The sequence below is a fragment of the Macaca nemestrina genome, chromosome 1, assembly GCF_043159975.1.
Source record: "Macaca nemestrina isolate mMacNem1 chromosome 1, mMacNem.hap1, whole genome shotgun sequence".
Lineage (NCBI taxonomy): Eukaryota > Metazoa > Chordata > Mammalia > Primates > Cercopithecidae > Macaca > Macaca nemestrina.
Window position 1 is genome coordinate 208,252,114 of NC_092125.1, and position 27,536 is coordinate 208,279,649.

The following is a 27,536-nucleotide window of genomic DNA, read 5'->3' on the forward strand; positions in this document are numbered from 1 at the left end:
CCCGCCCCCAGCGTTGGCGCGAGATCCGAACGTCGGCGGCAGTGGCGTTTGCTGAGGTGTCTGGAGCGTGAGTCGGCGTCCTGCCGGCTTGGTCTCCTCAGCGACCATGAGGCGGACAGGCCCCGAGGAGGAGGCCTGCGGCGTGTGGCTGGACGCGGCGGCGCTGAAGAGGCGGAAAGTGCAGGTGGGACGCTGGGGGATGAGAGGGGGTTGGGGACAAGGTAGGGCCTGGAGGCGTAAGACGGGAGGAGTAAGACGGGAGGAGTTTGGGGGACACCCGGAGGTGCTGGAAGCGAAGTCGGGGACAGAGGGAACAGCATTGGGGATTCACAGGCAAGAGGGATTGGGGTCTGAAGAAGGTTGAAAAATGGGGCTTGGAGAGGGTGGGAGGGACGGAAGAAAGGAGCGTGCTGTTGAGGGGTATGGAGGAGCGGTGCGCAGGGACGGGCGGCGAGGGTTCAGGTGTGGGAGAGGCGGAGGGAAAGTTCGCCCGGAGCAGTTTAACTGAGCAGGCTCCCAAGGAGGCCGGAGTCCCCGCGAGACGTCCTAGTAGATGCTGGAGCATTGGGAGATGCATGCGAATGCAAATTTGGGAAATTCTCACCCCAGGGTCTGTTTCCACCCAATTTGCCAAGTTTTAGGCCTTCTACCTGCCAAGAACCGGTAACTCTGAGGGGAAGAGTAGAAGCTATGGGAAGGGGAGCTGGCCTTCTATCTACTGAGCAGTCACTGGGTGCCGGATACTGCGTTCGATGCTGAATATGCGTTATATGTGTCGTCATTCTTACTGGAAATGAGGAAACAGGTTCAGGAACTAACCTAGGCCCGCCTAACTAGAAGGAGCTGGAAATCACACTCAGGTCTGTCACCTAGGCAAGATGCTCTTCAGTTTCTATAAAGAAACAAAAGTGTGAGATAATAATCGTTCATGTTTATTGAGCATCTTATGCTGGTGCTAAGTATTTTAGGTATGTTATCTTGTTTGGTACAGTTATATATGGTAGATAGTGTAATGATACCCATTTTACATACGGAAACAGGCTCAAAACAGACACTAGGGGCAAGATTCTTGCTCTCAAGTTGCTCACAGTCTTACAGGGAAAAAAAGAGGTGTATAAATAATAACAACAATACCTGACCTTTATTGAGTGCTTTCTATGTATCAGGCACTTTGCCGGGACTCATCAATGGCAGGTACTCACCAAAATTCAATAAAGTAGATTTTGTCATTATCCTGGTTTTATAGATGAAAAATTTGATCGTTTTATTATTATTATTTATTATTATTATTATTATTTTTAGACGGAGTCTCGCTCTGTTGCCCAGGCGGATCGCAATGGCGCGATCTCGGCTGCCTGCAAGCTCCGCCTCCCGGGTTCACGCCATTCTGCTGCCTCAGCCTCCCGAGTAGCTGGGACTGCAGGCGCCCGCCCCCATGCCCGGCTAATTTTTTGTATTTTTAGTAGAGATGGGGTTTCACCGTGTTAGCCAGGATGCTCTCGCTCTCTTGACCTCAAATGATTCGCCCATCTCGGCCTCCCAAAGTGCTGAGATTACAGGTGTGAGCCATCGTGCCTGGCCGTTCGTTTTATTTTTTAAAAAATTATCAAAATGTGTCCGGGTGCGGTGGTTCACACCTGTAATCCCAGTGCTTTGGGAGGCCGAGGCGGGCAGATCACCTGAGGTCAGGAGCTGGAGACCGACCTGGCCAACATGGCGAAACCCCATCTCTAGTAAAAAAAAAATACAAAAATTTGCCGGGCGTGGTGGCAGGCGCCTGTAATCCCAGCTACTCGGGAGACTGAGACAGGAGAATTGCTGGAACCCGAGAGGTGGAGGTTGCAGTGAGCCGAGATCGTGCCAAGGCACTCCAACCTGGGTGACAGAGCAAGACTCCGTCTCAAAAAAAAAAAAAGATCAAAATGTACAGTAGCTATTTATTACTCCTTGAATTAGGAATATGCCGTTTGTACCCTTAGAATACATTCTTGAATGATATGGGATGGGTGAGAAACTTGTATACTACTTTGATTTGTTGATTTTGGAGACAGGATCTCTGTCACTCAGGCTGGAATGTGGTGGTATAATCACGACTAACTACAGCCTCAGTCCTGTCCCCGGGCTCCAGGTGATCCTCCTGCCTCAGCCACCCAAATAGCTAGGACTACAGGCATAGTACCACAAAGCCCAGCTCATTTTTTGTGTTTTTTGTTTGTAGAGATGGGGTTTCGCTGTGTTGCCTAGACTGGTCTTGAACTCCTGAGCTCAAGTGATCTGCCCATTGTGGCTTCTCAAAGTGCTGGGATTACAGGTGTGAGCCACTGCACCCAGCCACCAGTTTAATTTAGAAAGAAGACAAAAATAGAATTAGGAAGAGTTCAGGAGAGAGAGAAAGGGAATATTCCACAGGGAATAGGAGAGCCAATATTTGTCTCTCTGTCTATAATTCTGTTTTGTTTTTTGAAAAGGAGTCTCGCTCTTGTTGCCCAGGCTGGAGTGCAATGGTGCGATCTTGGCTCACTGCAACCTCCACCTCCCAGGTTTAAGCAATTCCCCTGCCTCAACCTTCCGAGTAGCTGGGATTACAGGCATGCACCACCTGGCCCTGGTAATTTTGTATTTTTAGTAGAGATGGGGTTTCTCCATGTTGGTCAGGTTAGTCTTGAACTCCCAACCTCAGGTGATTGTACTCCCAACCTGCCTTAGTGTCCTGGGATTACAGGTGTGAGCCACCATGCCCGGCCTAATTCTGTTTTTTTGTTTGGAGTCTTGCTGTGTCACCCACGCTGGAGTGTAGTGGCGTGATCTCGGGTCACTGCAGCCTCTGCCTCAGCCTCCCGAGTAGCTGGGATAACAGGCATGTGCCACCACACCTGGCTAATTTTTGTATTTTAAGTAGAGACAGGGTTTCACCATGTTGACCAGCTGTTCTCGAACTCCTGGCCTCAAGTTATCCGCCTGCCTCAGCCACCCAAAGTGCTGGGATTACAGGCATGAGCCACCGTGCTTGGTCTGTTTATAATTCTTATACCCCCAAATCCTACCTTTTTCCCTGGCAGTGTTATGGTGAAAACATTTGTCTTGTTGATGTAGTGCATGGCAGGTATGGAATCCTCCAACATCTCTAGGCCCTTACCTTACTCTGATTTCTGGAGGCCTGGACCTTATGACCATACTCACTAACACCATTTCTCCTTCTTGTTACTTGATTCCCAAAGATACTCATTAAAATCTTTGGTTCCTGACTATTATCTATTACTCTGACTTCCAACCCAGAGAAGAGTACTAAAGATTCCCTTTTACAAGGTGCCTCTTCCTAGAGTGGCTATCAGATAGGCATACAGTCCTTTGAGATTTAATGTCAGGGATGGATGGGCAGTAGCTAGTGGCGGTGTTTTTGAAAACATGCCTCTTCCCACTTGATCTCTACACAGAATTGTTTGCTATTTATGAGAGAATAAGTAGTTTGTAGTCTGGCCAGTAGACAATAGTGGTCTATGTTTGGAGTGAGTTTGCTTCTCTCCTAATTTGAACTACCCATTTGGCCTTGTTACTTAGGCCTTGTATGTATACTAGTCATTTTGTTTTTATATTATGAAAGTAATATATGTTTGTTTAAAAAATAATAAATAGGGCTGTGGCTCGTTCCTGTAATCTCAGTACTTTGGGAAGCTGAGGCTGGAGGATCACTTGAGGCCAGGAATTTGGGACCAGCCTGGGCAACATAATGAAACCCCAACTCCACAAAAAATAAAAAAAGTTTATCATGGGTGTAGGAGTGTGGCAGTTTTAATATATGTCCACAAATTCTTCAGTACTTTTCCTTCTAAAAGATAGAACTTAATTCCCCTTTCCTTGAGCACAGACAGTATTTAGTGACTCCGATGACTAGAATGTGGTAGGTTATAGTGTTAGAATTCTGAGTCTAAGCCTGGCCAACATGGTGAAACCCCATCTCTGCTAAAAATAAAAAAATTAGCCAGGCTTGGTGACGGGTGCCTATAATCCCAGCTACTCAGGAGGCTGAGGCAGGAGAATTGCTTGAAGCCGGAAGATGGAGGTTTCAGTGAGCCAAGGTTGCACCACTGCACTCCAGACAGGGTGATAGAGCAAGACCCCATCTAAAAAAAAAAAATTCTGAATCTAGGTCATAAATGACATTGCAGCTTTAGCTTCATTGTCTCTTTGGGAGAAGCCAGCTGTCATGTTGTGAGGACACTCAAGCAGCTCTGTGGAGAGGTTCATGCAGTGAGGAGCTGAGGCCTTTTGTCAACAGTTGTGTGAGTGAGGGAGTCATCTTGAAACTGGATACTGCACCTCTGGTTGATATTTTGAATGCAACCTCACTAGACTGTGAGACAGACCCATCCATCTAGGCTTAACCCAAATTCTTCATGCACAGAAGTTGTGAGATAATAAATGCCTGGCTGGATTTCAGAATTGCCATTGACTGGTGACCCACTTGTACCTCTTATTTCCCCCTTTTTGAACAGAATGTCTGTAACAGTTATGCTTGTTCCAAATTTTATGTTAGATGTATGAGGGAAGATAATTTGTCTTTAGTTCACAGGCCTGCAGATCTAAAGGAACTGTACTTAAACTACACTTTTGGACTTCACATTTACCTGTTTTAGATGCTAGTATCTTTGATATTAAGCTAATGCTGTAAAGAGATGAGATTTTTGTAGAGTTTTGGGAGGGAGTATATTTTGCATATGGGAAGAATGTAAGTAATTTGGGGCCAGAAGGTGGACTGTGATGGTTTTAAAATATGTCCACACTCTTCCCTTCAAGAGGTGGAGCTTCATTCTCCTGCCTTTATGTTTGGATTGGACTTGGTAACTTGCTATATATTGATTTATTTATTATTATTTTTTGAGATGGAGTCTCACTGTATTGCCCAGACTGGAGTGCAGTGGCGTGATCTCGGCTCACTGCAACCTCTACCTCCCAGGTTCAAGCAGTTCTCCTGCCTCACCTTACGAGTAACTGGGATTATAGGCGTGCATCACTACGCCTGGCTAATTTTTGTATTTTTAGTAGAGGCGGGGTTTCACCATGTTGGTGAGGCTGGTCTCAAACTCCTGACCTCAGGTGATCCACCGGCCTTGGCCTCCCAGAGGGATTACAGGTGTGAGCCACTGCGCCCGGCTGTAACTTGCCTCTAATGAACAGAATATTGCGGGAACTGATGGTGTGTGATTTTTTCAGATTGGGTCATAAATGGCATTATGACCTCTTTTGATTGCTCACTCTGGGAAAAGCTAGCTTCCATGTTGCTACATGAAGCCTGCTCACAGCCATGTTAGTGAGCCATCTTGGAAGTGGATCCTTCAGCCCCAGTTAAGGCTTCAGATGATTGTAGCCTGAGCCAACATCATGAATGCAACGTCATGAGAGACCCTGAGCCATAACCACCAAGCTAACCACCATGAGAAACTGTGTGAGATTAATGTTTATTTTTTTGTTTTGTTTTTGTTTTTGTTTGTTTGTTTGTTTTGAGATGGAGTCTCGCTCTGTCACCCAGGCTGGAGTGCAGTGGCCGGATCTCAGCTCACTGCAAGCTCCGCCTCCCGGGTTCACACCATTCTGCTGCCTCAGCCTCCCGAGTAGCTGGGACTACAGGCGTCCGCCACCTCGTCCGGCTAGTTTTTGTATTTTTTAGTAGAGACGGGGTTTCACCATGTTAGCCAGGATGGTCTCGATCTCCTGACCTCATGATCCGCCCGTCTCGGCCTCCCAAAGTGCTGGGATTACAGGCTTGAGCCACCGCGCCCGGCCTTTGTTTGTTTTTTGAGACAGAGCCTTGCTCTGTCACCCAGGCTGGGGTGCAATGGCACGATCTCAGCTCACTGCAACCTTCGACTCATGGGTTCAAACGATTCTCCTGCCTCAGCCTCCTGAGTAGCTGGGATTACAGGCGCCCACCACCACACCTGGCTAATTTTGGTATTTTTAGTAGAGACGAGGTTTCACCATGTTGGTCAGGCTGTTCTCAAACTCCTCCTGACCTCAGGTGATCCGCCTGCCTCAGCCACCCAAAGTTGATGGGATTACAGGCATGAGGCACCACGCTGGCCGAATGTTTATTGTTTTAAGCTTCTAAGTTTTGTGGTAATTTATTACACAGCAATACAACACTAATACAGCTAATTTTTTTTTTTTTTTTTTTTTTTTTTTTTGAGACGGAGTCTCGCTCTGTCGCCCAGGCTGGAGTGCAGTGGCCGGATCTCAGCTCACTGCAAGCTCCACCTCCCGGGTTTACGCCATTCTCCTGCCTCAGCCTCCCGAATAGCTGGGACTACAGGCGTCCGCCACCTCGCCCGTCTAGTTTTTTTTTTGTATTTTTTTTTTTTTTTTTTTTTTTTTGAGACAGAGTCTCGCTCTGTCGCCCAGGCTGGAGTGCAGTGGCCGGATATCAGCTCACTGCAAGCTCCGCCTCCCGGGTTCACGCCATTCTCCTGCCTTAGCCTCCCGAGTAGCTGGGACTACAGGCGCCCGCCACCTCGCCCAGCTAGTTTTTTTGTATTTTTTTTTTAGTAGAGACGGGGTTTCACCGTGTTAGCCAGGATGGTCTCCATTTCCTGACCTCATGATCCGCCCGTCTCGGCCTCCCAAAGTGCTGGGATTACAGGCTTGAGCCACCGCGCCCGGCCAATACAGCTAATGTTAAGAACGATTTTGTGAACAATATTTGGAGACTTTAATACCCGCTTTCAATTATGCATATCAACAAGAAAAAAAGACTTCAACAATACTGTAAACCAGGTAGACCTAACAGATAAAAATATAGAACAGTCTACTCAACAACAGCAGAATACATAGGTTTCTCCATGACACATGGAGCATTCTTCACAAATACTAGGTCACAAAACAAATCTCAATAAATTTAGAAAGATGGAAATCATACAGAGTATATTCTCCATAATGGAATGAAAGTAGAAATCAGTAACAGAAGAAAAAGTACAAATAGGATGAAATTAAACAGCACATTTCTAAATAACCAAGGGTCAAAGAAGAAATCAAAAGGAAAATTATAATAGAAAGTACTTTGAGATAAATGAAAAGAAAAACACAATGCACCAAGATTTATGGGATGCAACTAACACTATGCTAAGAGGGATATTTATAGCTTTAAATATTTTTATTAAAAAGAATCTCGGCCAGGCACAGTGGCTTACACCTGTAATCCCAACACTTTGGGAGGCTGAGGTGGGTGGATCACCTGAGGTCAGGAGTTTGAGACCAAACTGGCCAACATGGTGAAACCCTATCTCTACTAAAAATACCAAAATTAGCTGGGCGTGGTGGCGGGCGTCTGTAATCCCTGCTACTCAGGAGGCCGAGGCAGGAGAACTGCTTGAACCCAGGAGGCAGAGGTTGCAGTGAGCCAAGATCATGCCATTGTACTCCAGCCTGGGCAACAAGAATGAAACTCCTGTCTCAAAAAAAAAAAAAAAGAATTTCAAATAACCTAATCTTCTACCTTAAGAAACTAGAAAAATCTAAACCCATAGTAACCAGAAGGAAGGAAATAATACAATTTGGAGTGAAAATAAATAGTAAAGAAAAAAAATGAAGATCAAAAGTTGGTTCTTTGCAAAGATCAACAAACTCCACACAACTTTAGCTAGACTGATCAAGAATAAAAGAGAATGCAGTGGCTCACACCTATAATCCCAGCATTTTAGGAGGCTGAGGTGGGAGGATCCCTTGAGCCCAAGAGTTCAAGACCAGCCTGGGCAACACAGGGAGACCCTGTCTCTACCAAAAATTAGAAAAATTAGCCTGGTGTGGTGGGGCATGCCTGTAGTTCCAGCTACTCAGGAGGCTGAGGTGTAAGGATCACTGAACCCAGGGAGGTTGAGGCTGCATTGAGTGGTGATTGAGCCACTGCACTTCAGCCTGGGTAACACAGTGAGACCTTGTCTCAATCAGTCACCAAGAGGCCAGGTGAGGTGGCTCAAAAAACCCCATCTCTACTAAAAATACAAAACTTAGCCGGGCATGGTGCCATGCACCTATAGTCACAGCTACTCGGGAGGCTGAGGCAGGAGAATCACTTGAATCCGGGAGACAGAGGTTGAGGTGAGCCGAGATTGTGCCATTACACTCCAGCCTGGGTGACAGAGTGAGACTACATCTCAAAAAAGAAAATAAAAAGAGATAAAAATAATTATAAGATAATACTATAAACAACTGTATGCTAACACATTTAGATAACTTAGAAGAAATGGACAAATTCCTAGGAAGTCACAGACTACCAAACTTGTCTCAAGAAGAAATAGATAAAAATAAACTGACTGTAAATGTAAGGGTTTACTTCTGGACTTTCAGTTCAATCCCTTTGGTCTATAGACCTATAACAAAGAGATTGAATTAGTAATTTTAAAACTTCCTGCAAAGGAAAGTCCAGGTCCAGATAGTTTCACTGGTGAATTCTACCAAACATTTAAAGAATTATACCAATCCTTCAGACTGTCCCAAAAAAGTAAAATAGAAGAGGAGAGAACACTTTCCAACTCATTTTGAGGCCAGTATTACTCTGATACTAAAATTAGACCCAAGATATCACAAGAAAAGAAAATTATGGGCCAGTATCCTTTATGAATACAGTTACAAAAATACTCAACAAAATGCAAGCAAACCAAATCTAGCAACACATAAAAAGGATTATAAATCATGACCAAGAAGAATTTATCTTAGGACTGCAAGGCTGGTTTAAATTTGAAAACCAATTAATATACCATAGTAATAGCATAAAATACAAAAAACACATAATCTTCTCAATAAACACAGAAAAAGCATTTTGACTGCATCATTTTGTGATTAAAACACTCAACAAACCAGGAATAAAAGGGAATTTTCTCAGCCTTACAAAGGGCATCTATGAAAACCCAGTTAACATCATACTTAAGAAGACAGAATGTTTCCACTCCTAAGATCAGCAACAAGACAAAGATCTTGCCACTCTGTTTACCATTGCACTAGAGATTTTATCTAGGGAAATTTAGCAAGAAAAAGAAATAAAAGATACCCAGATTGAAAAGGAAGAAGTAAAATTATCTGTTTGGAGAAAATATGATCTTTTATATAGAAAATCCCAAGGAATCCATTTAAAAAATTAGAAAAAATGAGTTCAGCAACGTGACAGGATACAAAAATCAATTATGCTTCTATATGGTAGGATTTTATCCAAAAAATGAAACTAAGGAAATAATTTCATTTACAGTAGAATCAAATAGAATAAAATACTTAGACATAAATTTAACAAAACATTGCAAGACATACACCGGAAACTATAAAACTCATTGAAATAAATTAAAAATGTAAATAATGGAAAGACATTACATGTTCATTGATCAGAAGACTTAATCTTAAGATAGGAATACTCCCCAATTGATCTACAGAATCAGTGCAATCCCTATCAACATCTCACTTGTCCTTTTTGCAGATACTGACAGTCTGATCCAGAAATTCATGACATCCGAGGGATCCAGAAAAGCCAAAACAAGCTTGAAGAGTAACAAAGTTGGAGGAATCACATGTACTGATTTCAAAATTACTATACAGTTACAGTACTTAAGATGGTTTGATACTGTCATAAAGATAGACATATTATAGACCAAAGGAATTGAAAGTCCAGAATTAAACCCTTACATTTATGGTCAGTTAATTTTTTTTTTTTTTTTTTTGAGTCAGGGTCTCAATTTGTCACCCAGACTGAAGTGAGATATGATTCATATACCATAAAATTTGCTTTATTGAGATATGATTTATATACCATAAAATTTGCCCATTTAAGTATGTACCCCCAAGAGATAGGAAAACATATGTCTGCATGAAAACTTGCACACAAATGTTCTTAGCATTTCTCATAATAGCCAAAAAGTGGCAACAATCCAAGTAGTCATCAACTGATGAACATCAATTGGTAACCAAAATGGTGTATCTAGGGCCGAGTGCAGTGGCTCACACCTGTAATCCCAGCACTTTGGGAGGCTGAGGTGAGCGAATCACTTGAGGTCAGGAGTTCGAGACCAGCCTGGCCAACATAGTGAAACCCCGTCTCTACTACAAAAAAATACAAAACTTAGCCAGGCATGGTGACAAGCACCTGTAATCCCAGCTACTTAGGAGGCTGAGGCAGAAGAATCGCTTGAACCCAGGAGGCGGAGGTTGCAGGGAGCCAAGATCGTGTAACTGCACTCCAGCCTGGGTGACAGAGTGAGACCATGTCTCAAACAAACAAACAAACAAACAAAATAACACAAAATGATATATCTATACAATGGAATATTATTTGGCAATATAAAGGAATGAAGTATTGATACATGCTACAACATGGATAGACCTCCAAACATCAGGCTGAGTAAAAGAAGCCAGTCACAAAAGACCAGATATTGTATGATACATAAAAGGTCCAGAATAGGCAAATCCGTAGAAAAGAAAGTCAGTGATTTCCTGGGCCTGGGGTGGGATGGGAGTGAGGAATGACTGCTAAGGCTAGAGGGTTTCTTTTGGGGGAAATGAGAACTGTTCTAAAATTAGATTTGGTGATAATTACACCACTTCATAAGTATACTAAAACTTAACTATATACTTAAATGGGCAAATTTTATGGTATGTGAATTGTATCTTAATAAAGCTGTTAAAATGAAAAGAAAGACTCTTTGTGGAAGAGTTAGACCTTAAACGAAGGGCCAGATTTTGTTGGAAAGCAATGGGAGTGCAGTGGGACAATATGAATAGTGCCACAGAAGCAGGAAGTATAAGGGATGTTTGTGAAACACGAAATAAAAGTTAAGGAGTCTCGAAGACCACCATAATTTTTGACACCAACTGCAAGTTTGGAGGTCCCCAAAACCATTCTCAGGTTTCATAATTTGCTAGAAGTACTCACAGAAGTCACCGAAAGCTGTTATGGTTACAGTTTATTGCAGTGAGGAGATACAAATGAAAATCAGCCAATGGCAGGGGCATAGAGAGCCAAGTCTAGGAGAATCCCAAGCCTGAATCTTCCAGTGTCCTCTCCCAGTGAAGGATTAGACAATGCCAACTGCTCTCAGCAGTGATATATAACAGTATACACAGAGTACTGCCAATCATGGAAGCTCACCTGAGCCTTGATGTCCAGAGTTGTTTTGGGGGCTCGGTCACATGCATGCGGTTGACTTACCTTCCTGGCTGACCTTAGTTTTCAGCCCTTATAGAGGTCATGCTGATAATGCATGGCCTAAAGACCCCTCTATAAATCACATTGTTAGCATAGATTATTTGGTGTGGCCCAAGGCTCCCAGGTTAAAAAACAAAACAAAACAACACTGCTACCAGGTGGGACATTCCAAGGATTTAGAGATTATCTCTCAGGAGCTTCAAGGCCTCTCCTTGGGTAAGAATTTTTTTTTTTTTTTTTTTTTTTTTGAGATGGAGTTTCAAAAAGACTTTGCCTGGGCTGGAGTGCAATGGCGTGATCTTGGCTCACTGCGACCTCTGCCTCCTGGGTTCAAGCGATTCTCCTACCTCAGCCTTTCAAGTAGCTGGATTGCAGGTGTGTGCCACCAACCCCGGCTAATTTTTTTTGTAGTTTTAGTAGAGACAGGGTTTTACCGTGTTGGGATTACAGGCACGAACCACCGTACCTGGCCAAGATCCTTTACCACATAGGGAGTAATTCAATTTGGCTAACGTGTAGACTATTCCCCGGAGTTGAAGGTGAGTTTAGGAGGGTAAACTAGTGCTATGTTGTTGGAATTTGTTGTCATGGGAGGTATCTCTTAAGAAGATTAACCCATTAGTGGTTATTTGAGAGTGTATAGTATCCTGACAGGCTAGAGGAATTTGGAGGATACTGCTGAAGTTTGGATAAGAAGTAACAAGGACTTAGTCCAGGATGGTAGAAGTTGAAAGTTGTTTATTTTTAGTTGTTTATTTTATTTTATTTTATTTTTGAGACAGGGTCTCACTCTGTCACCCAGGCTAGAGTGCAGTGGCATGATCTTGGCTCACTGCAACCTCTGCCTCCCAGGCTCAATGGATCCTCTCACCTCAGTCTCCCAAGTAGTTGGGACCACAGGCGTGCGCCACTGTACCTGGCTTTTTGGTAGAGACCGGGTTTCACCATGTTGCCAGGCTGGTTTTGAACTCCTGAGCTCAAGTGATGTGCCTCCCAAACTGCTGGGATTACAGGTGTGAGCCACTGTATCTGGCCAGTTTATTTTTATTTTGGTTTATTCGTCTCTATAATTATATATATAAAAGTATATATACACTCAAGAAGGACGTAAATAGGCTTAGTAGGGGATTGCTTAAATGTTTTTTAAGGCCGGGCATGGTGGCTTATGCCTGTAATCCCAGCACTTTGGGAGGCCGAGGTGGGCAGATCACTTGAGGTCAGGAGTTTGAGACCAGCCTGGCCAACATGGTAAAACCCTATCTCTACTAAAAATACAAAAAAAATTTAGCTAGTATCGTGGCACACGTCTGTAATCCCAGTTATTCGGGAGACTAAGGCAGCAGAATCGCTTGAACCTAGGAAGCAGAGGTTGTGGTGAGCCAATATCGCACTACTGTACTCTAGCCTGGGTGACAGAGTGAGACTCCATCTCAAAAAAAAAAAAAAAACCGGCCGGGCACAGTGGCTGAAGCCTGTAATCCCAGCACTTTGGGAGGCCAAGACGAGCGGATCACGAGGTCAGGAGATCGAGACCATCCTGGCTAACACGGGAAACCCTGTCTCTACGGAAAAATACAAAAAACTAGCCGGGCGAGGTGGTGGGCGCTTGTAGTCCCAGCTACTTGGGAGGCTGAGGCAGGAGAATGGTGTAAACCTGGGAGGTGGAGCTTGCAGTGAGCTGAGATCCAGCCAGCCTGGGCGGCAGAGCGAGACTCCGTCTCAAAAAAAAAAAAAAAAAACCCAAAACTATTTTTTAAACTATAATTTGGTCCAGTTATTTGGACCAGCTCTCAGTGTCTTTTAAAGCCCTTTTGCATCTTCACATATGATTACATTTAGCAGCCAGAAATTGGTACCTGAGTAGGTAAAGGATAGAGAAAAATAAAAATAGAAAATATGACTTGAAGTAGTATTTGGAAATTGGGAGAACAGGTATATAGCTGCTGATTGTATACATATACTACAATACTTCTGTTGAAGTTAACACTTTCCAGGGGGATTCAGGATTTGCTCCAGAGTGAGGATTCCTCCTCCTCTGCATTTCAGTTGAGGCAAAATGGTCGTCTTTCTTTTATAGGACTGTCGTCTGTGTGACTGAGAGAGCCACATGCAGCCACTGCTATAATGGAAGTAGTTAAAATGAGAGAAGGTTTAAACAGATCTTCAATAAGTAGTCCTTATTAGAGCAAAACTGAGAGTAAATGTACAGTGACCTCTGACATGCATGCATTATGTCCTTTAAGTGAAAAAAATCTCATTAGCAGGGAGTACCCTTTTTTGAGATGGAATCTTGCTCAGCTGCCCAGGCTGGAGTGCAGTGGCGCGATCTCACTGCAACCACTGTCTCCCAGGTTCAAGAGATTCTCCCGTCTTAGTCCCCTGAGTAGCTGGGATTACAGGCACCCGCCATCATGCCTGGCTAATTTTTGTATTTTAGTAGAGACAGGGTTTCACCATGTTGGCTAGGCTGGTCTTGAACTCCTGACCTCAGGTGATCCATCCACCTTGGCCTCCCAAAGTGCTAGGATTACAGGTGTGAACCACCTCACCCGGCTTTTTTTTTTTTTTTGAAATGGTGTCTCGCTCTGTTGCCTGCTGGAGTGCAGTGGCGCAATCTCTGCTCACTGAAGCCTCCACCTCCTGGGTTCAAGTGATTCTCCTGCCTCAGCCTCCCAAGTAGCTGGGACTACAGGTGCATGCCACCATGCCTGGCTAATTTTTTTGTATTTTTAGTTGAGATGAGGTGTCACTATGTTGGCCAGGCTGGTCTCGAACTCCTGACCTTAAGTGATCTGCCTGCCTTGACCCCCAAAGTGCTGGGATTACAGGCATGAGCCACCGCGCCTGGCCTGGGAGCACCCTTTTATGAGACTTAGTAATGCCAGTGGATGTAGACATATCAGGTCTCCAGTTAGGAATTGTGATAGAAGAAATTTGCTTTTCTCTTTTCCCTGTTGAGTTTTCATGAGGTTTAGATGAAAAACCAATACAGGGTGGTTCTTGAAGATTCCTGCAATAATTTTGTGTTGTTAGATTACTTTGGGATAGAAAACTTCATAGTTCTCAGTGGGTGTACACTTCCATCCTATCTGTGTTCTGGACCTTATATGTGACATCAATTATAGTGACAGGAGTTCATCTTAGCTTGGATCACAGCACTAGAAAAGCCTTAGTGTTTTCTGTCAGCTCTATTGCTGTTGTGCTGAATATGTAATAAGTAGCTGTAAATAAAACGAAAATGGGAAATCCTTCCTGCATATCTACCTATTTATTGAATCGAATACCTATTATGTGTATTAAGCTATATTAAATTCTGTGCAGGATAGGAAAAGGGTATGTGGATCACATGCTGATGCCGGGATTTTGTAGGATGATAAGTTTTGAGACACCAAGTGATAAATGGCCAGTTCAGAAGAGGAAGAGACCACACATGGCTGGGGGAATCAGGAATGCTTGGTGATAAGCTGAAGAGTATGTTTCCGAGCTGGGCGTGAAAAATGCCTTTCTCCGTGAGGCATACAAATGAGGAGGTTGGAGGCCATCAACAGGTACTGGCATGTAGTTGGGTATTATGTTACGGGATGCGTGGAGGGCTTTTGGTAGTAGAGAAAAAGGTAAACTGGAATCATCAATGTGTGCAGTGTGAGTCTACACTTTATATTACAGGTAGTAGAGAAACTATTGACAGATTTTGAGCAAGATGACGTGATCACAGCTTTCCTTTAAGATTAATCTAGAGGTTATGTGGGGGATGAATTGAAATAGGTGGTGAATGAAGGCCTGACTAGCTAAGAGACTATTGTCATAGTTTAGGGCTAGGCAAGAGTTTATGAGATCCTAAACTAAGGTAGTGTGTTTTTAGTTCTGCAGAGAACTAAGAGAGCTTTGAAGCAAGTTTTGAATGAATACTTTGTTACTAATTCAACAGAGCTAACTTAAGTTGTTGGAGATGTATAATGATGAGACCCCTGATAGCTTTTCTTGGTAACACTTCTTAAACAGTCCTCCTTAGGGCGTGCTTATGAGGTAGAGTCATCCTTTCACCGTGACTCAGTGGGGCATGACAGTGCTGACTAGAAAGGTTTTCATCCTAAATGTCATCAAATTAATGCTGGGAAAGACTAAAAAGAAAGAGGGACTTGGTGATGATGCTCTCAGTGACTCCAAAAGTGGGAGGAGAATGAGTAGGCCCTGGGAAGCATAAAGGAAGAAGGAGCATGGCAAAAAGGAATAATACTTTCATGTGTGTCAATGTGTGGAACATGAGAGTTCATATACAAATTTAAGACCAGAATGACCATTATGAAAAAAGGAATTAGATCAAATTATCTACTGGAGTTGAAGGTCATAGTGAATCATGAAAAAAAAAAAAAAGGAATTATATTTGTTTGAAGCAAAACTTTAAGATAAACTCATAGATAAATTATCAGAAGAGATAAAAGATAAAATAAGAGCTAAACTGAATTTAAGTGCTGTGGAACCATGAGAACATTTTCTAATAGTGAGAGGAGTTATGTATATGATCCCAGCTCTTTTTTGATAATAGAGTTGTTGAGCATAAGAAAGGGTCACACTTGGCTGGGCGCAGTGGCTCACACCTGTAATCCCAGGACTTTGGGAGGCCAAGGCAGGTGGATCATGAGGTCAAGAGATCGAGACCATTCTGGCCAACATGGTGAAACTTTGTCTCTACTAAAAACACTAAAATTAGCCGGGCATAGTGGCGCACACCTGTAATCCCAGCTACTCAGGAGGCTGAGGCAGGACAATCACTTGAACCCGGGAGGCAGAGGTTGCAGTGAGCCGAGATTGCACCACTGCACTCCAGCCTGGGCGACAGAGCGAGACTCTGTCTCATAAATAAATAAATAAATAAATAAATAAAACAATGACACTTGCTGCCTTGATGACTCTTCCTTTCATGGAAGATTTCTCGGCCGGGCGCGGTGGCTCAAGCCTGTAATCCCAGCACTTTGGGAGGCCGAGACCGGCGGATCACGAGGTCAGGAGATCGAGACCATCCTGGCTAACCCAGTGAAACCCCGTCTCTACTAAAAAATACAAAAAACTAGCCGGGCGAGGCGGCGGGCGCCTGTAGTCCCAGCTACTCGGGAGGCTGAGGCAGGAGAATGGCGTGAACCCAGGAGGCGGAGCTTGCAGTGAGCTGAGATCCGGCCACTGCACTCCAGCCTGGGCGACAGACCGAGACTCCGTCTCAAAAAAAAGAAAAAAAAAAGATTTCTCTGTGGCATATGTTGCTGTTTGATAGCATTTTACTCACAAAACTCCTTTCAAAATTGGAGTCAATCCTCTCAAACCCTGTCTCTGCTTTCTCAGTTAAGTTTATGTAATATTCTAAATTTTTTGTTGTCATTTCAACAATGTTCACAGCATCCTCGCCAGGAGTGGACTCTATTGCAAGAAACCACTTTTTTTTTGCTCATCTATTAGAAGCAATTTCTCATCCATTAAAGTTTTTATTGGGAGATTGTATCAATTCAGTCACATCTTCGTGGTCTACTTTTAATTCTAGTTCTCTTGCTATTTACATCACATTTATGGTTACTTCCTTCACTGAACTCTTAAATGCTGCAAAGTCATCCATGAGAGTTGGAATCAATTTCTTCTAAATTCCTATTCATGTTATTTTGACCTCCTCCCATGAATCATGAATCCTTTTTTTTTTTTTTTTAAAACAGGATCTCGCTATTTTGCCTAGGCTGATCTCAAACTCCTGAACTCAAGTGATCCTTTAGCCTCAGTCTCCCGAGTAACTGAGATTATAAGGCAGCACCACCATGGCCAGATAATCACGAATGTTCTTAGTGGCCTCTAGAATGGTGAATCCTTTTCAGAAGATTTTCAATTTACTTTGCCCAGATCCATCACAGGAATTATCTATGGCACCTGTGGCCTTATGAAATGTATTTCTTAAATAATAAGACATAGAAGTCGAAATTACTCCTTGATCCATGGGCTACAGAATGAATATTGTGTTAGCAGGCATGAAAACATTAATCTTCTTGTACATCTCCATCATGCTCTTGAGTGGCTAGGAACATTGTCAATGAGCATTTATATATATATATATATATATATATTTTTTTTTTTTTTTTTTTTTTTTTTTGAGATGGGGTCTCTGTCACCCTGGCTGGAGTGCTGTGGCTCATGTAGTGATCATGGCTCACTACATTCCAGCCTGGGCTCAAGACATCCTCCCACTTTGACCTCCCAAGCAGTTGGGACTGCAGGTGCATGTCACCACGCCTGGCTAATTTTTAAATTTTTTGTAGACACAGAGTCTCACCATGTTGCCCAGGCTGGTCTCAAACTCCTAGGCTCAAGCAATCTGCCTGCCTCAGCCTCCCAAAATACTGGGATTACAGGTGTGAGCCACTGTGCCCAGCCAATGAACGGTAATATTTTGAAAATAATCTACTTTCTAAGCAGTAGGTCAAGAGTGGGCTTAAAATATTCAGTAAACCATGCTATAAATAGATGTGCTGTCATCCAGGCTTTGTTGTTCCATTTATAGACCATAGGCAGAGTAGATGTAGCATAATTCTTAAGGCCTAAGGATTTTCAGAATATTAGGTGAGCATTGGCTTTAAATCAGTAGCTGTATTAGTCCCTAACAAGAGAGTCAGCCTGTCCTTTGAAGCTTTGGAGCCAGGCATTGACTTCTCTGTAGCTATGAAAGTCCGAGATGGCATCTTCTTCCTATATAAGACTGTTTCATCTACAGGGACAATCTGTTGTTTTGTGTAGCCACCTTTATCAGTGATCTTACCTAGATCTTCTGCATAACTTGCTGCAGCTTCCACATCAGCACTTGCTGCTTCACCCGTACTTTTATGTTATAGAGACAGTTTCTTTCCTTCAACCTCATGAACCAGCCTCTGCTAGCTTCAGACTTTTCTTCTGTGGCGTTCCTCACCTCTCTCAGCTTTCATAGAATTGAATTCGAGTTAGAGCCTTGCTCTCTGGATAAGGCTTTGACTTAAGGGAATGTTGTAGCGGCTTTTGATCATTTATCCAGACCACTCAAACTTTCTCCGTATCAGCAATAAGGCTGTTTTGCTTTCTTATTTGTGTGTTCACTGGAGTGGCACTTTTAATTTCCTTCAAGAACTTTTCCTTTGCATTTACAACTTGGCTGTTTGGTGCAAGAGGCTCAGCTTTTGGCCTCTTGGGACATGTCTTCCTCACTAAGCATGATCATTTCTAGCTTTTGATTTAAAGTGAGAGACCCATGACTCCTCCTTTCACTTGAACACTTAGAGGCCATTATAGAATTCTTCATTGGCCTAATTTCAGTATTAAATAGGGCAGCCCAAGGAGAGGGAGAGAGTTGAGGCAGTGGCCAGTCAGTGGAACAGTCAAAACATGCACAACATTTATCGATTAAGTTTGCCATCATAAACAGATGTGGTTCATGGTGCCCCAAAACAATTACAATAGTAACATTAAAGATCACTGATCACAGATATAGTAATGAAAAAGTTTGGAATACTGCAAGAAGTACCAAAATGGAACACAGAGACATGAAGTGAGCACATGATGTTGGAAAATGGCACTGAAAGACTTGCTGAACACAGGCTTGCCACAAACCTTCAATTTGTAAAAAACAAAACAAAACACATCTTCAAAGTGCAGTAAAGCAAGGTGCAATAAAGTAAGGTATGCCTATACTGTATAAAGTACAAACAGCTGCCTTTATTTTGAGGTAGGGATAATCAGCTGAAGGACTTTTTACCTGGGGTCTTTCTCAGTTCCAAATAACCTTTTCTCACACAGTCTTAACAGTCCACTGAGATAGACATAGATCCTTGAAGCCATAGGTCTTCTAAGAGAGCTATAACTGGGACAGTATCACTTCTGACCTCACTCTGGCCTAAGGAAGGTACATCCTTCGGCTCCTGCCAACTTGGCAAAAAGCTTTATTCCCAGATGTTTTGCTAATTGAGGTCTTAGTGTTTTCTGATAATCTGTAGTTTTCTGTAAAGCTTCTTTATAGGACTTAGCACACTTGTAGTAATTTAAGTAACTATTTTTTAGTCTGTTATTCTCTCTTAAGCTATAAACTTTACTGAAGCAGAAAGTCTATTTTGTTCATCACTATCTTCCCAGTCCTAGCATACAGGTACTCAAATATTTGTTGGCATACTAACCGCATTATCTCACATATCTAGGATGTGGCTCCTATAAAATTTAGAGAGCCAAGTGGCAGCTTGTGCATCCTCATAATGTGTTGGGTGGGTCCCAAGAGTGAGCACCTCAAGAGAGCAAGGCAGAAGTGCATGGCATTTTTATGACTTAGTTTTGGAAATCATGTATAGTGTTTGTTACTTCTGTCATACCTTATTGGTCAAAGTAGTCACAAAGTACTTTCCAAGTTCAAGGTCAGGGAATAAGGACTTCATCACTTGATGGGAAGAGTGTCATAGTTACATAAGAAGAATATGTGAAATGGGAGATCTCGTATTGGCTGTCTTTGAAAAAGAATGTTACAGTTTTCACCATATTTGGAAAACTTTTTGGCCCTTCTTTCTTCAAACATATTTTCTGTCCCCCTCCACATTGTTTTTTTTTGAGACTAATTAAATGTATGCTTTATATCTCACTGATTAAGACTTTGCTTCTTCCTTTTCAGTTATTTTTTTCTCTCTGCTTCATTTTGTGTAGTTTGTATTACTATTGTCTTCAGGTTTACTGTTATTTTCTTCTGTAGTCTCCAGTCTGTTGTTAAGCTCATCTGTTGAATTTTTTTATATCTTCTATTTTCTCGCCTTATTATGTTCATATTTTCCTTCAAATCTTTGTGCATATTTATTCTATTTTAAGTTAACTATTACTTGTCAGCTAATTCTCTTTATCTATCACATTTCTGGGTCTGTTTCTATTAACAGATCACTCCTATCCCAATTACAGTATTTTTCTGCTTCACATATCTAGTAATTTTTTATTGCATGCTAGACATTACAAGTGCTACATTAAGTATCTGGATATTGTTGTCTTTAAAGAATATTGGCCAGGCGTGGTGGCTCACGCCTGTAATCCCAACACTTTGGGAGGCCAGGTGGGCATATTGCCTGCGGTCAGGAGTTTGAGCCTGGCCAACATGGTGAAACCCTGTCTCTACTAAAAATACAAAAATTAGCCAGGTGTGGTGGCAGGCACCTGTTGTAATCCCAGCTACTCAGGAGGCCTCTGAGGCAGGAGAATCGCTTGAACCCGGGAGGCGGAGGTTGCAGCGAGCCGAGATTGTACCATTGCACTCCAGCCTAGGCGACAACAATGAGACTTTGTCTCAAAAAAAAAATTGAAAATTGTTTTGGCAGGTAGTTACTTGCTAGTCAGCTTGATACTTTCAAAGCTTGCTTTTAAGCTTTGTTAAGGTAAGTGGAATAGTTTTTGCTCTAGGGCTAGTTTAGTTCTACTACTAAAGGATGATTCTCCTTAGAGCTCTAATGAATGTCCCTGGTATTCAAGGTCGTCCTATCCGGATAGGGGGAACACAGATGTCCCCCAGCCTGTGTGAGCTCTGGGAATTGCTCGGCTTGCAATTCCAGTTTGCAGTTTCATTGCCTGGCTTTGTGGGGTTTCACCTAACACATGTGTAGGTTAGTATTCAGTAATGGAACTAAAGGGATCCCCATGCGGAGGTCTCCCTTCTGGAGGTCTTTCTCTGCGCTGCAAATCTCAGCCACCTCAGTTTCTACAAATTCCAATCTCAGTCTACTCAATTCATCAAAAAAGGATATACTGTGGTCTGCAAAGCACTTCCAGGCAGAAAGCTGGAATGATCTTCGGGCTCACCTTACTTGTTTCCCTTTTCTCAAGGATCACAATTCTTTACTGCCTATTGTCTGCTGTTTATATGAATTTTTTCATGTATCTTTGATCCAGTTTTCTGGTTGTATGTGGTGGAAGAGAAGATTCTGTACCAGTAATACATGTTGAAGTATGAGTTTTACCTCCAGGATTTCTTTCTTCTTTTAACCACTTAAAGTACAACTTAGTTTCCAAATGTAAAAATGAAGTCAACTTTGAGTTAGAATAAATAACTTGGCTTCAAGTTTCAGGCCTACCTCTAACTTGCTGCATGAATATTGGCAAATCTTATTTGTTTTTTGGCAGACACAGCAAAATTGAATTGAATATAATCCTATTCGCCCTATTTCTCAGGCATTCTGTAACAAGCAAATAGAAATAAAAACAAATCACATTAAATAAGGATGAAGTTATATTTATAGTTAGTTGACAACTCACTTCTCAAACCTCTCTTGCCTATCTTCCAGTTCCATTCTCTAAAGAATAAAAGTGCCTGAGTTAAAAGTGTAGTGAGACTGGTGTTGTTTCACAGCTTCTCCTCTTAATATTAGCCAACTGCTACTGAATGTTTTCTATGTGCCAGGAACTGTGTAAGCCTTTTATGTGAATAAATTTACTAAATTTTCTTTTTTTTTTTGAGATGGAGTCTCACTCTGTCACCCAGGCTGGAGTGCAGTGGCGCAATCTCGGCTCACTGCAACCTCTGCCTCCCGAGTTCAAGCGATCCTTCTGCCTCAGCCTCCCAAGGAGCTGAGACTACAGGCGTTTGCCACCACGCCTGGCTAATTTTTGTATTTTTAGTAGAGACATGGTGTCATCATATTGGTCAGGCTGGTCTTAAACTCCTGACGTTGTGATCCGCCTGCCTCAGCCTCCCAAAGTGTTGGGATTACAGGCATGAGCCACCGCGCCCGGCCTTACTAAATTTTCATAACTGCCATAGGGATAGGTACTATTATTGTCCCCACTTGACACCTGAGAATGAGATTAAGCAACTTGGAGAAGGTCACATAGCAAAGTGGCAGAGGCAGAACTAGGACTGATTCTTTTTTTTTTTTTTTTTTGAGATGGAGTCTTGCTCTGTCACCCAGGCTGGAGTGCAGTGGCCGGATCTCAGCTCACTGCAAGCTCCGCCTCCCGGGTTTACGCCATTCTCCTGCCTCAGCCTCCCGAGTAGCTGGGACTACAGGCGCCCGCCACCTCGCCCGGCTAGTTTTTTGTATTTTTTAGTAGAGACGGGGTTTCACCGTGTTAGCCGGGATCGTCTCTCGATCTCCTGACCTCGTGATCCGCCCATCTCGGCCTCCCAAAGTGCTGGGATTACAGGCTTGAGCCACCGCGCCCGGCCTTAGGACTGATTCTTGAGCCATGTTCTTCACCACCACTATGTGACTACCTAAAAACTACTGAAAATGCATCAACTGCTGCTGATATAGAATCATTAATTATACTTAAATATAAAAGAGCATAATCTCTGCCATCCTGTTAAATCCTGTTTGTTTAGTCAGCATGACTGATTTCCATGGGGAAGCAGAAAGATTGGGCTATCATTGGAATATGTGATTCCTGAGAAAAACACCGTTAGGGATGGCTGGAAATGGAAGATGATGTCCAGTACCAACTACCTTGAGAATAGGCTGTAAGTGGAGTACAGAGGGTCTAGTGTGGTTCTCAGAGGGTCACTGGTGTGTACTGAATCTCTACTGTCTGTCTTTTAATATTAATAGGCTCATTATTCTTTTTTCTCTCCTTTCTCAGACACATTTAATCAAACCAGGCACCAAAATGCTAACACTCCTTCCTGGAGAAAGAAAGGCTAGTATTTATTTTACTCAAAGAAGAGCTCCATCTACAGGCATTCACCAGAGAAGCATTGCTTCCTTCTTCACCTTGCAGCCAGGTATGGTGGCCCATGTGGGAATACTTCATTATCCAGAGCAAAAAAGGAGTGTGTTCATTTGTCCATGTTAGAACATTTATGAGAAATGGTGAAACCAGTGCATTATGTTAAACTTAGCCTATTAGAAGAGGTTATAAAACATAAAAAATCGGCCGGGCGCAGTGGCTCAAGCCTGTAATCCCAGCACTTTGGGAGGCCGAGACGGGCGGATCACGACGTCAGGAGATCGAGACCATCCTGGCTAACAGGGTGAAACCCCGTCTCTACTAAAAAATACAAAAAGCTAGCCGGGTGAGGTGGCGGGCGCCTGTAGTCCCAGCTACTCGGGAGGCTGAGGCAGGAGAATGGCGGGAACCCGGGAGGCGGAGCTTGCAGTGAGCTGAGATCCCGCCACTGCACTCCAGCCTGGGCGACAGAGCCAGACTCTGTCTCAAAACAAACAAACAAACAAACAAACAAACAAAAAAACATAAAAAATCATTGCCTTTTGAAAAGCAATATATGTGTGCTTTTACGAACATACTTTTCTGGTTCTGTTTTGCTCAACTTAAATATTTGTATTTGCTGACAGAGCAGTCAGGAAAGGTGTACTTGGGCGTTGGAGGTGCACTTGGGAGTTGGAGGTGCACTGGGGAGTTGCCCTGCCATTAGTTAGGAGGTATATATCTTGGGTTGGCCACAATGGGTACTCTGTCTAAGGTTAATTGGTAATTGGTATTTTTGTGTGAAGTTTCTCAAATTAGTGCAAGGTTCAAAGATGCTTGTTCTTAGAAAGCCTCACATAAAGTTGGTTTATGTCTCATCCTTTGGCAGTTCTTTGCTTCCAGGTCCCTGTTCAGGGGAGCAGCTGACTCAGCAGGCTGGGCCTTAAGCAGCAGGGTTCCTGCCACTTGGAGGGTGTTGGGAAGAGTGCTCTAATGCTGGGAGTGATTCTCAGGATTGCTTTGCCTAAACCTTCAAAATGCCCTCTCCCTCCTCCAAACAAAAACTTATACTCTTTTATGTAAGGGCAGATTTAAATTAAAAAAAAAAAAAAATTAACAAAAAAACTTCTTCCACTTATAAATTCTGGTGTATTTTATAATCTATATTGAATTCTAAGGAAAAGTTGAGAATTCTCACAAAACCTAGTTTCTGCAGTATAATTCTTATTGGAGTTATTCTTCTTTGTTTTTATAATTAGATCTTGGTGTAATTTGAGCCAAGTTGGGAATTCCATGTCCTCCATCCTTATCTTAAGGCAGAAGAGAATCCACTCTATGCCTGATAAAATTAACAGGCTGGACACTAGTAGTTGTTTCACTATTCTACGTACTGACTGACTTAGCATCCTAATTGTGTCTTCACTCCCTTTCCAATGAAATGCCTGGGGAGTGGAGGACCCACGTTTTTCATACTGTCACCAGAAGGTTTCTCAGAGTTGGATGGTTAATGTCATCTTTAAGACCTTACAAAACTTGTATGTGTTTAGCATGTTTCTTTAAGGATAATGTCCAGGAATGTATATTTGGCCAGAGGATCATCATTTAGTAAAAACCACATTAAATAAAAAACAAAAGCAAAACTGATGTGCCCTATGTTAAACAAACCTACAAATGAAAACTCAGCTGGTAAAGTAGGCTGTGGTCTGATTGTATGTGATGTTTGACATTATTAGGTAGGTGATGGGAAGTATCCATGTATTTGAGTAGGGAATATAAGATCTGATGTTTTAGAGTTCATTCATGAGAGACTGGCAAGATTGAAAACAGGAAGATTGGCTACAAAATTATGTGAAGAGGCTAAGACTCCTGCACTAGGTAGTAATAGTAGCTGATACTGATTTCAGAAAAAGCCAACTGAATCCTGCTTAGGGCAGTTTTTCTGCAGAATAATATTTGTTCATTCCTGTTTTATTAGGAAAGACAAATGGTAGTGACCAGAAGAGTGTTTCATCTCATACAGAAAGTCAGCTCAACAAAGAGTCCAAGAAAAATGTGACCCAGCTAGACCATTTGATCCCAGGCTTAGCACATGATTGCATGATATCCCCTTTAGCCACTTCAACCACTGCAGACATCCAGGAAGCTGGACTCTCTCCTCAGTCCCTCCAGACTTCTGGCCACCACAGAACTGAGCTATCTTTGCTCCAGCCTGATACTCTAGACTGTGCTGGAGAGAGTAATACCCCATTGGCTTTTTCCTTCACTGAGGACTTGGAAAGTTCTTGTTTGCTAGACCAAAAGGAAGAAAAAGGGGATTCTGCCAGGAAATGGGAATGGCTTCATGGGTCTAAGAAGAACTGTCAGAGTATGAAGAAATATACCAAACTACCTGGGGACAAATGCTGTCAGCCTTTAGGCAAGACTAAATTGGAAAGAAAGGTGTCTGCCAAAGAAAACAGGCAGGCCCCTGTCCTCCTTCAAACATACAGGGAATCCTGGAATGGAGAAAACGTAGAATCAGTGAAACAAAGCTCTTGTCCGGTTTCTGTGTTTTCCTGGGACAATGAAAACAATGACAAGGACTCCTGGAGTCAGCTTTTCACTGAAGATTCTCAAGGTCAGCGGGTCATTGCCCACAACACTAGAGCTCCTTTTCAAGATGTAACGAATAACTGGAATTGGGACTTAGGGCCGTTTCCTGACAGTTCTTGGACTCAGTGCCAGGAGGATGGGCCAACTCAAAATCTGAAGCCTGATTTGCTCTTTACCCAGGACTCTGAAGGTAATCAAGTTATCAGGCACCAATTCTAAATGTTTTGAAGCTTTGTTCCTAAAAGTACCTTGAAATGACAGAGATGTAGGAAAATATAGTTGTGGGTGGAGAGGCGAGTGAGTTTGTTTAGGTGGGAAGGTGGCATGGGATGAAGTTATCATTACTGAGCATCTTCCCTATGTAAAGGGCAGTACCATTGTTAAGACACTGGGTTTACCATCATGGCTTTCCCTCAGGAAGATGGTGGCTGATAAATTCCCTGAACAAGTCTATGATGAACACTGAGGCAGCACGGTGGGTATTTATCTCTCCATGAAAGCGCCTTTTACTTAGCCTGCACAGAGCCTTCCAGATGTCTGACTGGGACCTTGCTTATGGATGTGTGGGTTTTTTTTTTTTTTCTTTTCTCTTTTTTCCTCAGATGGAGTCTCACTCTGTTGCCAGGCTGAAGTGCAGTGGTGCGATCTCAGCTCACTGCAACCTCTGCCTCCTGGATTCAAGTGATTCTCCTGCCTCAGCCTCCCGAGTAGTGGGACTACAGGTGCATGCCACCAAGCCCAGCTAATTTTTTTTGGCTATTTTTAGTAGAGACGAGGTTTCACCGTGTTAGCCAGGATAGTCTCCATCTCCTGACCTCATGATCTGCCCGCCTCGGCCTCCCAAAGTGCTGGGATTACAGGTGTAAACCACCGTGCCGGGCCAGATGTGTGAGCTTTTAATCTCTGGCTGATCTTAACCCACTTCGACCTAAGCTTGGGATGATTACTCTTGACCCTTATTTTGAGTGATTAGCACATCTCCCCACAACCCAGGTGTGCGCAGAAGAGAGGTAGAATGGTGCTAGTTTCATATTTTATTTTTGCGGTAACTGTACAGCACTTTAAAGTTATATACTCTATGTTTAAATATACCCCTTAAAAAGCCTGAGCTATATAACAATCTGGATGTGACTGTGTTACCCTTTTCCCACAAGATAGGAGGGAATCCCCTTTGTAAAACTATGAATCCAAATAAATGTTTACAAAGTGGCTCTTGTGGTAACTGGTAATTAAACGATTATCAATTTTATTTTTGAAAATGCAACTGTAATAGTGTATGTTGTCATTGCCCTGAGTCTGATGTGAGCCAGAGTCTAGTTTGACCTGTCTTCTACCCAAGGCATTATCCTTTGTTGTTGATATGGTACCTAAGAGGCTTAAACAATCTCTAGGGGACAAACTTGCAGGTTATAACATAGAACTGCTTTTTTTCTTTAACTTAAATTTTAGTTTTTTGAGACATTGTCTCGCTCTGTTGCCCAGGCTGGAGTGCAGTGGCATGAACACAGTTCACTGCAGCCTGGACCTCCTGGGCACAAGTGATTTTCCCACCTCAGCCTCCTGAGTAGCTGAGACTACAGGCACATGCCACCATGCCCAGCTAATTTTTAAAATATTTTGTAGAGATGAGGTCTTGCTTTGTTGCCCAGGCTGATCTTGAACTCCCAAAGTGCTGTGATTAGAGGTGTGAGCCACTGTGCCTGGCCTAATTTAAATGTTAAATTCTACTTTTGTGTTCTATGTCATCTCTCCGGTCATTTTCCTGGAAGACCTGCTTTTTTAAGAATGTATGGGGCTTAGTGCGGTGGCTCATGTCTGTAATCTCAATGCTCTGGGAGGCTGAGGTGGGAGGTTTGCTTGAGACCAGGAGTTCAAGACCAGCCTGGGCAACATACAAGACCCCATCTCTACACAAAAATTAAAACATTTCCCGGGTGTGGTGGTGCATACCTGTAGTCCCAGCTACTCAGGAGGTTAAGGTGGGAAGCTCGCTTGAGCCCAGGAGTTTCGAGGCTGCAGTTAGCTAATGATCCCACCACTGCACTCTGGCCTGGGCATTACAGAGCTAGATACTGTTTCTAAAAAAAGAGAGTATAGGGCAAAATCTCTA

The 27,536-nt window shown here is 42.9% G+C and overlaps 1 protein-coding gene across 6 annotated transcripts; it reads left to right on the top strand.

Annotated features, from left to right (window-relative positions):
• AUNI (aurora kinase A and ninein interacting protein) lies at positions 1–27,345 on the top strand. Of its 6 annotated transcripts, none has more exons than XM_024796781.2 (5): positions 38–184; positions 9,455–9,547; positions 22,769–22,910; positions 24,810–25,616; positions 26,029–27,345. In XM_024796781.2, the coding sequence occupies exons 3-5, from the start codon at positions 22,796–22,798 to the stop codon at positions 26,109–26,111; spliced, it is 1,005 nt and encodes a 334-aa protein (XP_024652549.2). In that variant the 5' UTR covers positions 38–184; positions 9,455–9,547; positions 22,769–22,795; the 3' UTR covers positions 26,112–27,345. The 6 variants fall into 6 exon arrangements, with proteins under 6 accessions (XP_070954397.1, XP_011761222.1, XP_024652549.2 ...); XM_071098303.1 differs by lacking the exon at positions 38–184 and adding an exon at positions 5,148–5,441; XM_071098296.1 differs by lacking the exon at positions 9,455–9,547 and having other exon boundaries at positions 1–184.
• The last annotated feature ends 191 nt before the right edge of the window (positions 27,346–27,536 follow it).

Excerpts from the sequence above, each read along its gene's own strand:
- AUNI (XM_071098296.1), top strand. The coding sequence starts at position 107 with ATGAGGCGGACAGGCCCCGAGGAGGAGGCCTGCGGCGTGTGGCTGGAC. Across the intron at positions 185-22,768 it reads TGAAGAGGCGGAAAGTGCAG|ACACATTTAATCAAACCAGG; the intron begins GTGGGACGCTGG and ends CTCCTTTCTCAG. Across the intron at positions 25,617-26,028 it reads CTTTACCCAGGACTCTGAAG|ATGGAGTCTCACTCTGTTGC; the intron begins GTAATCAAGTTA and ends TTTTTTCCTCAG.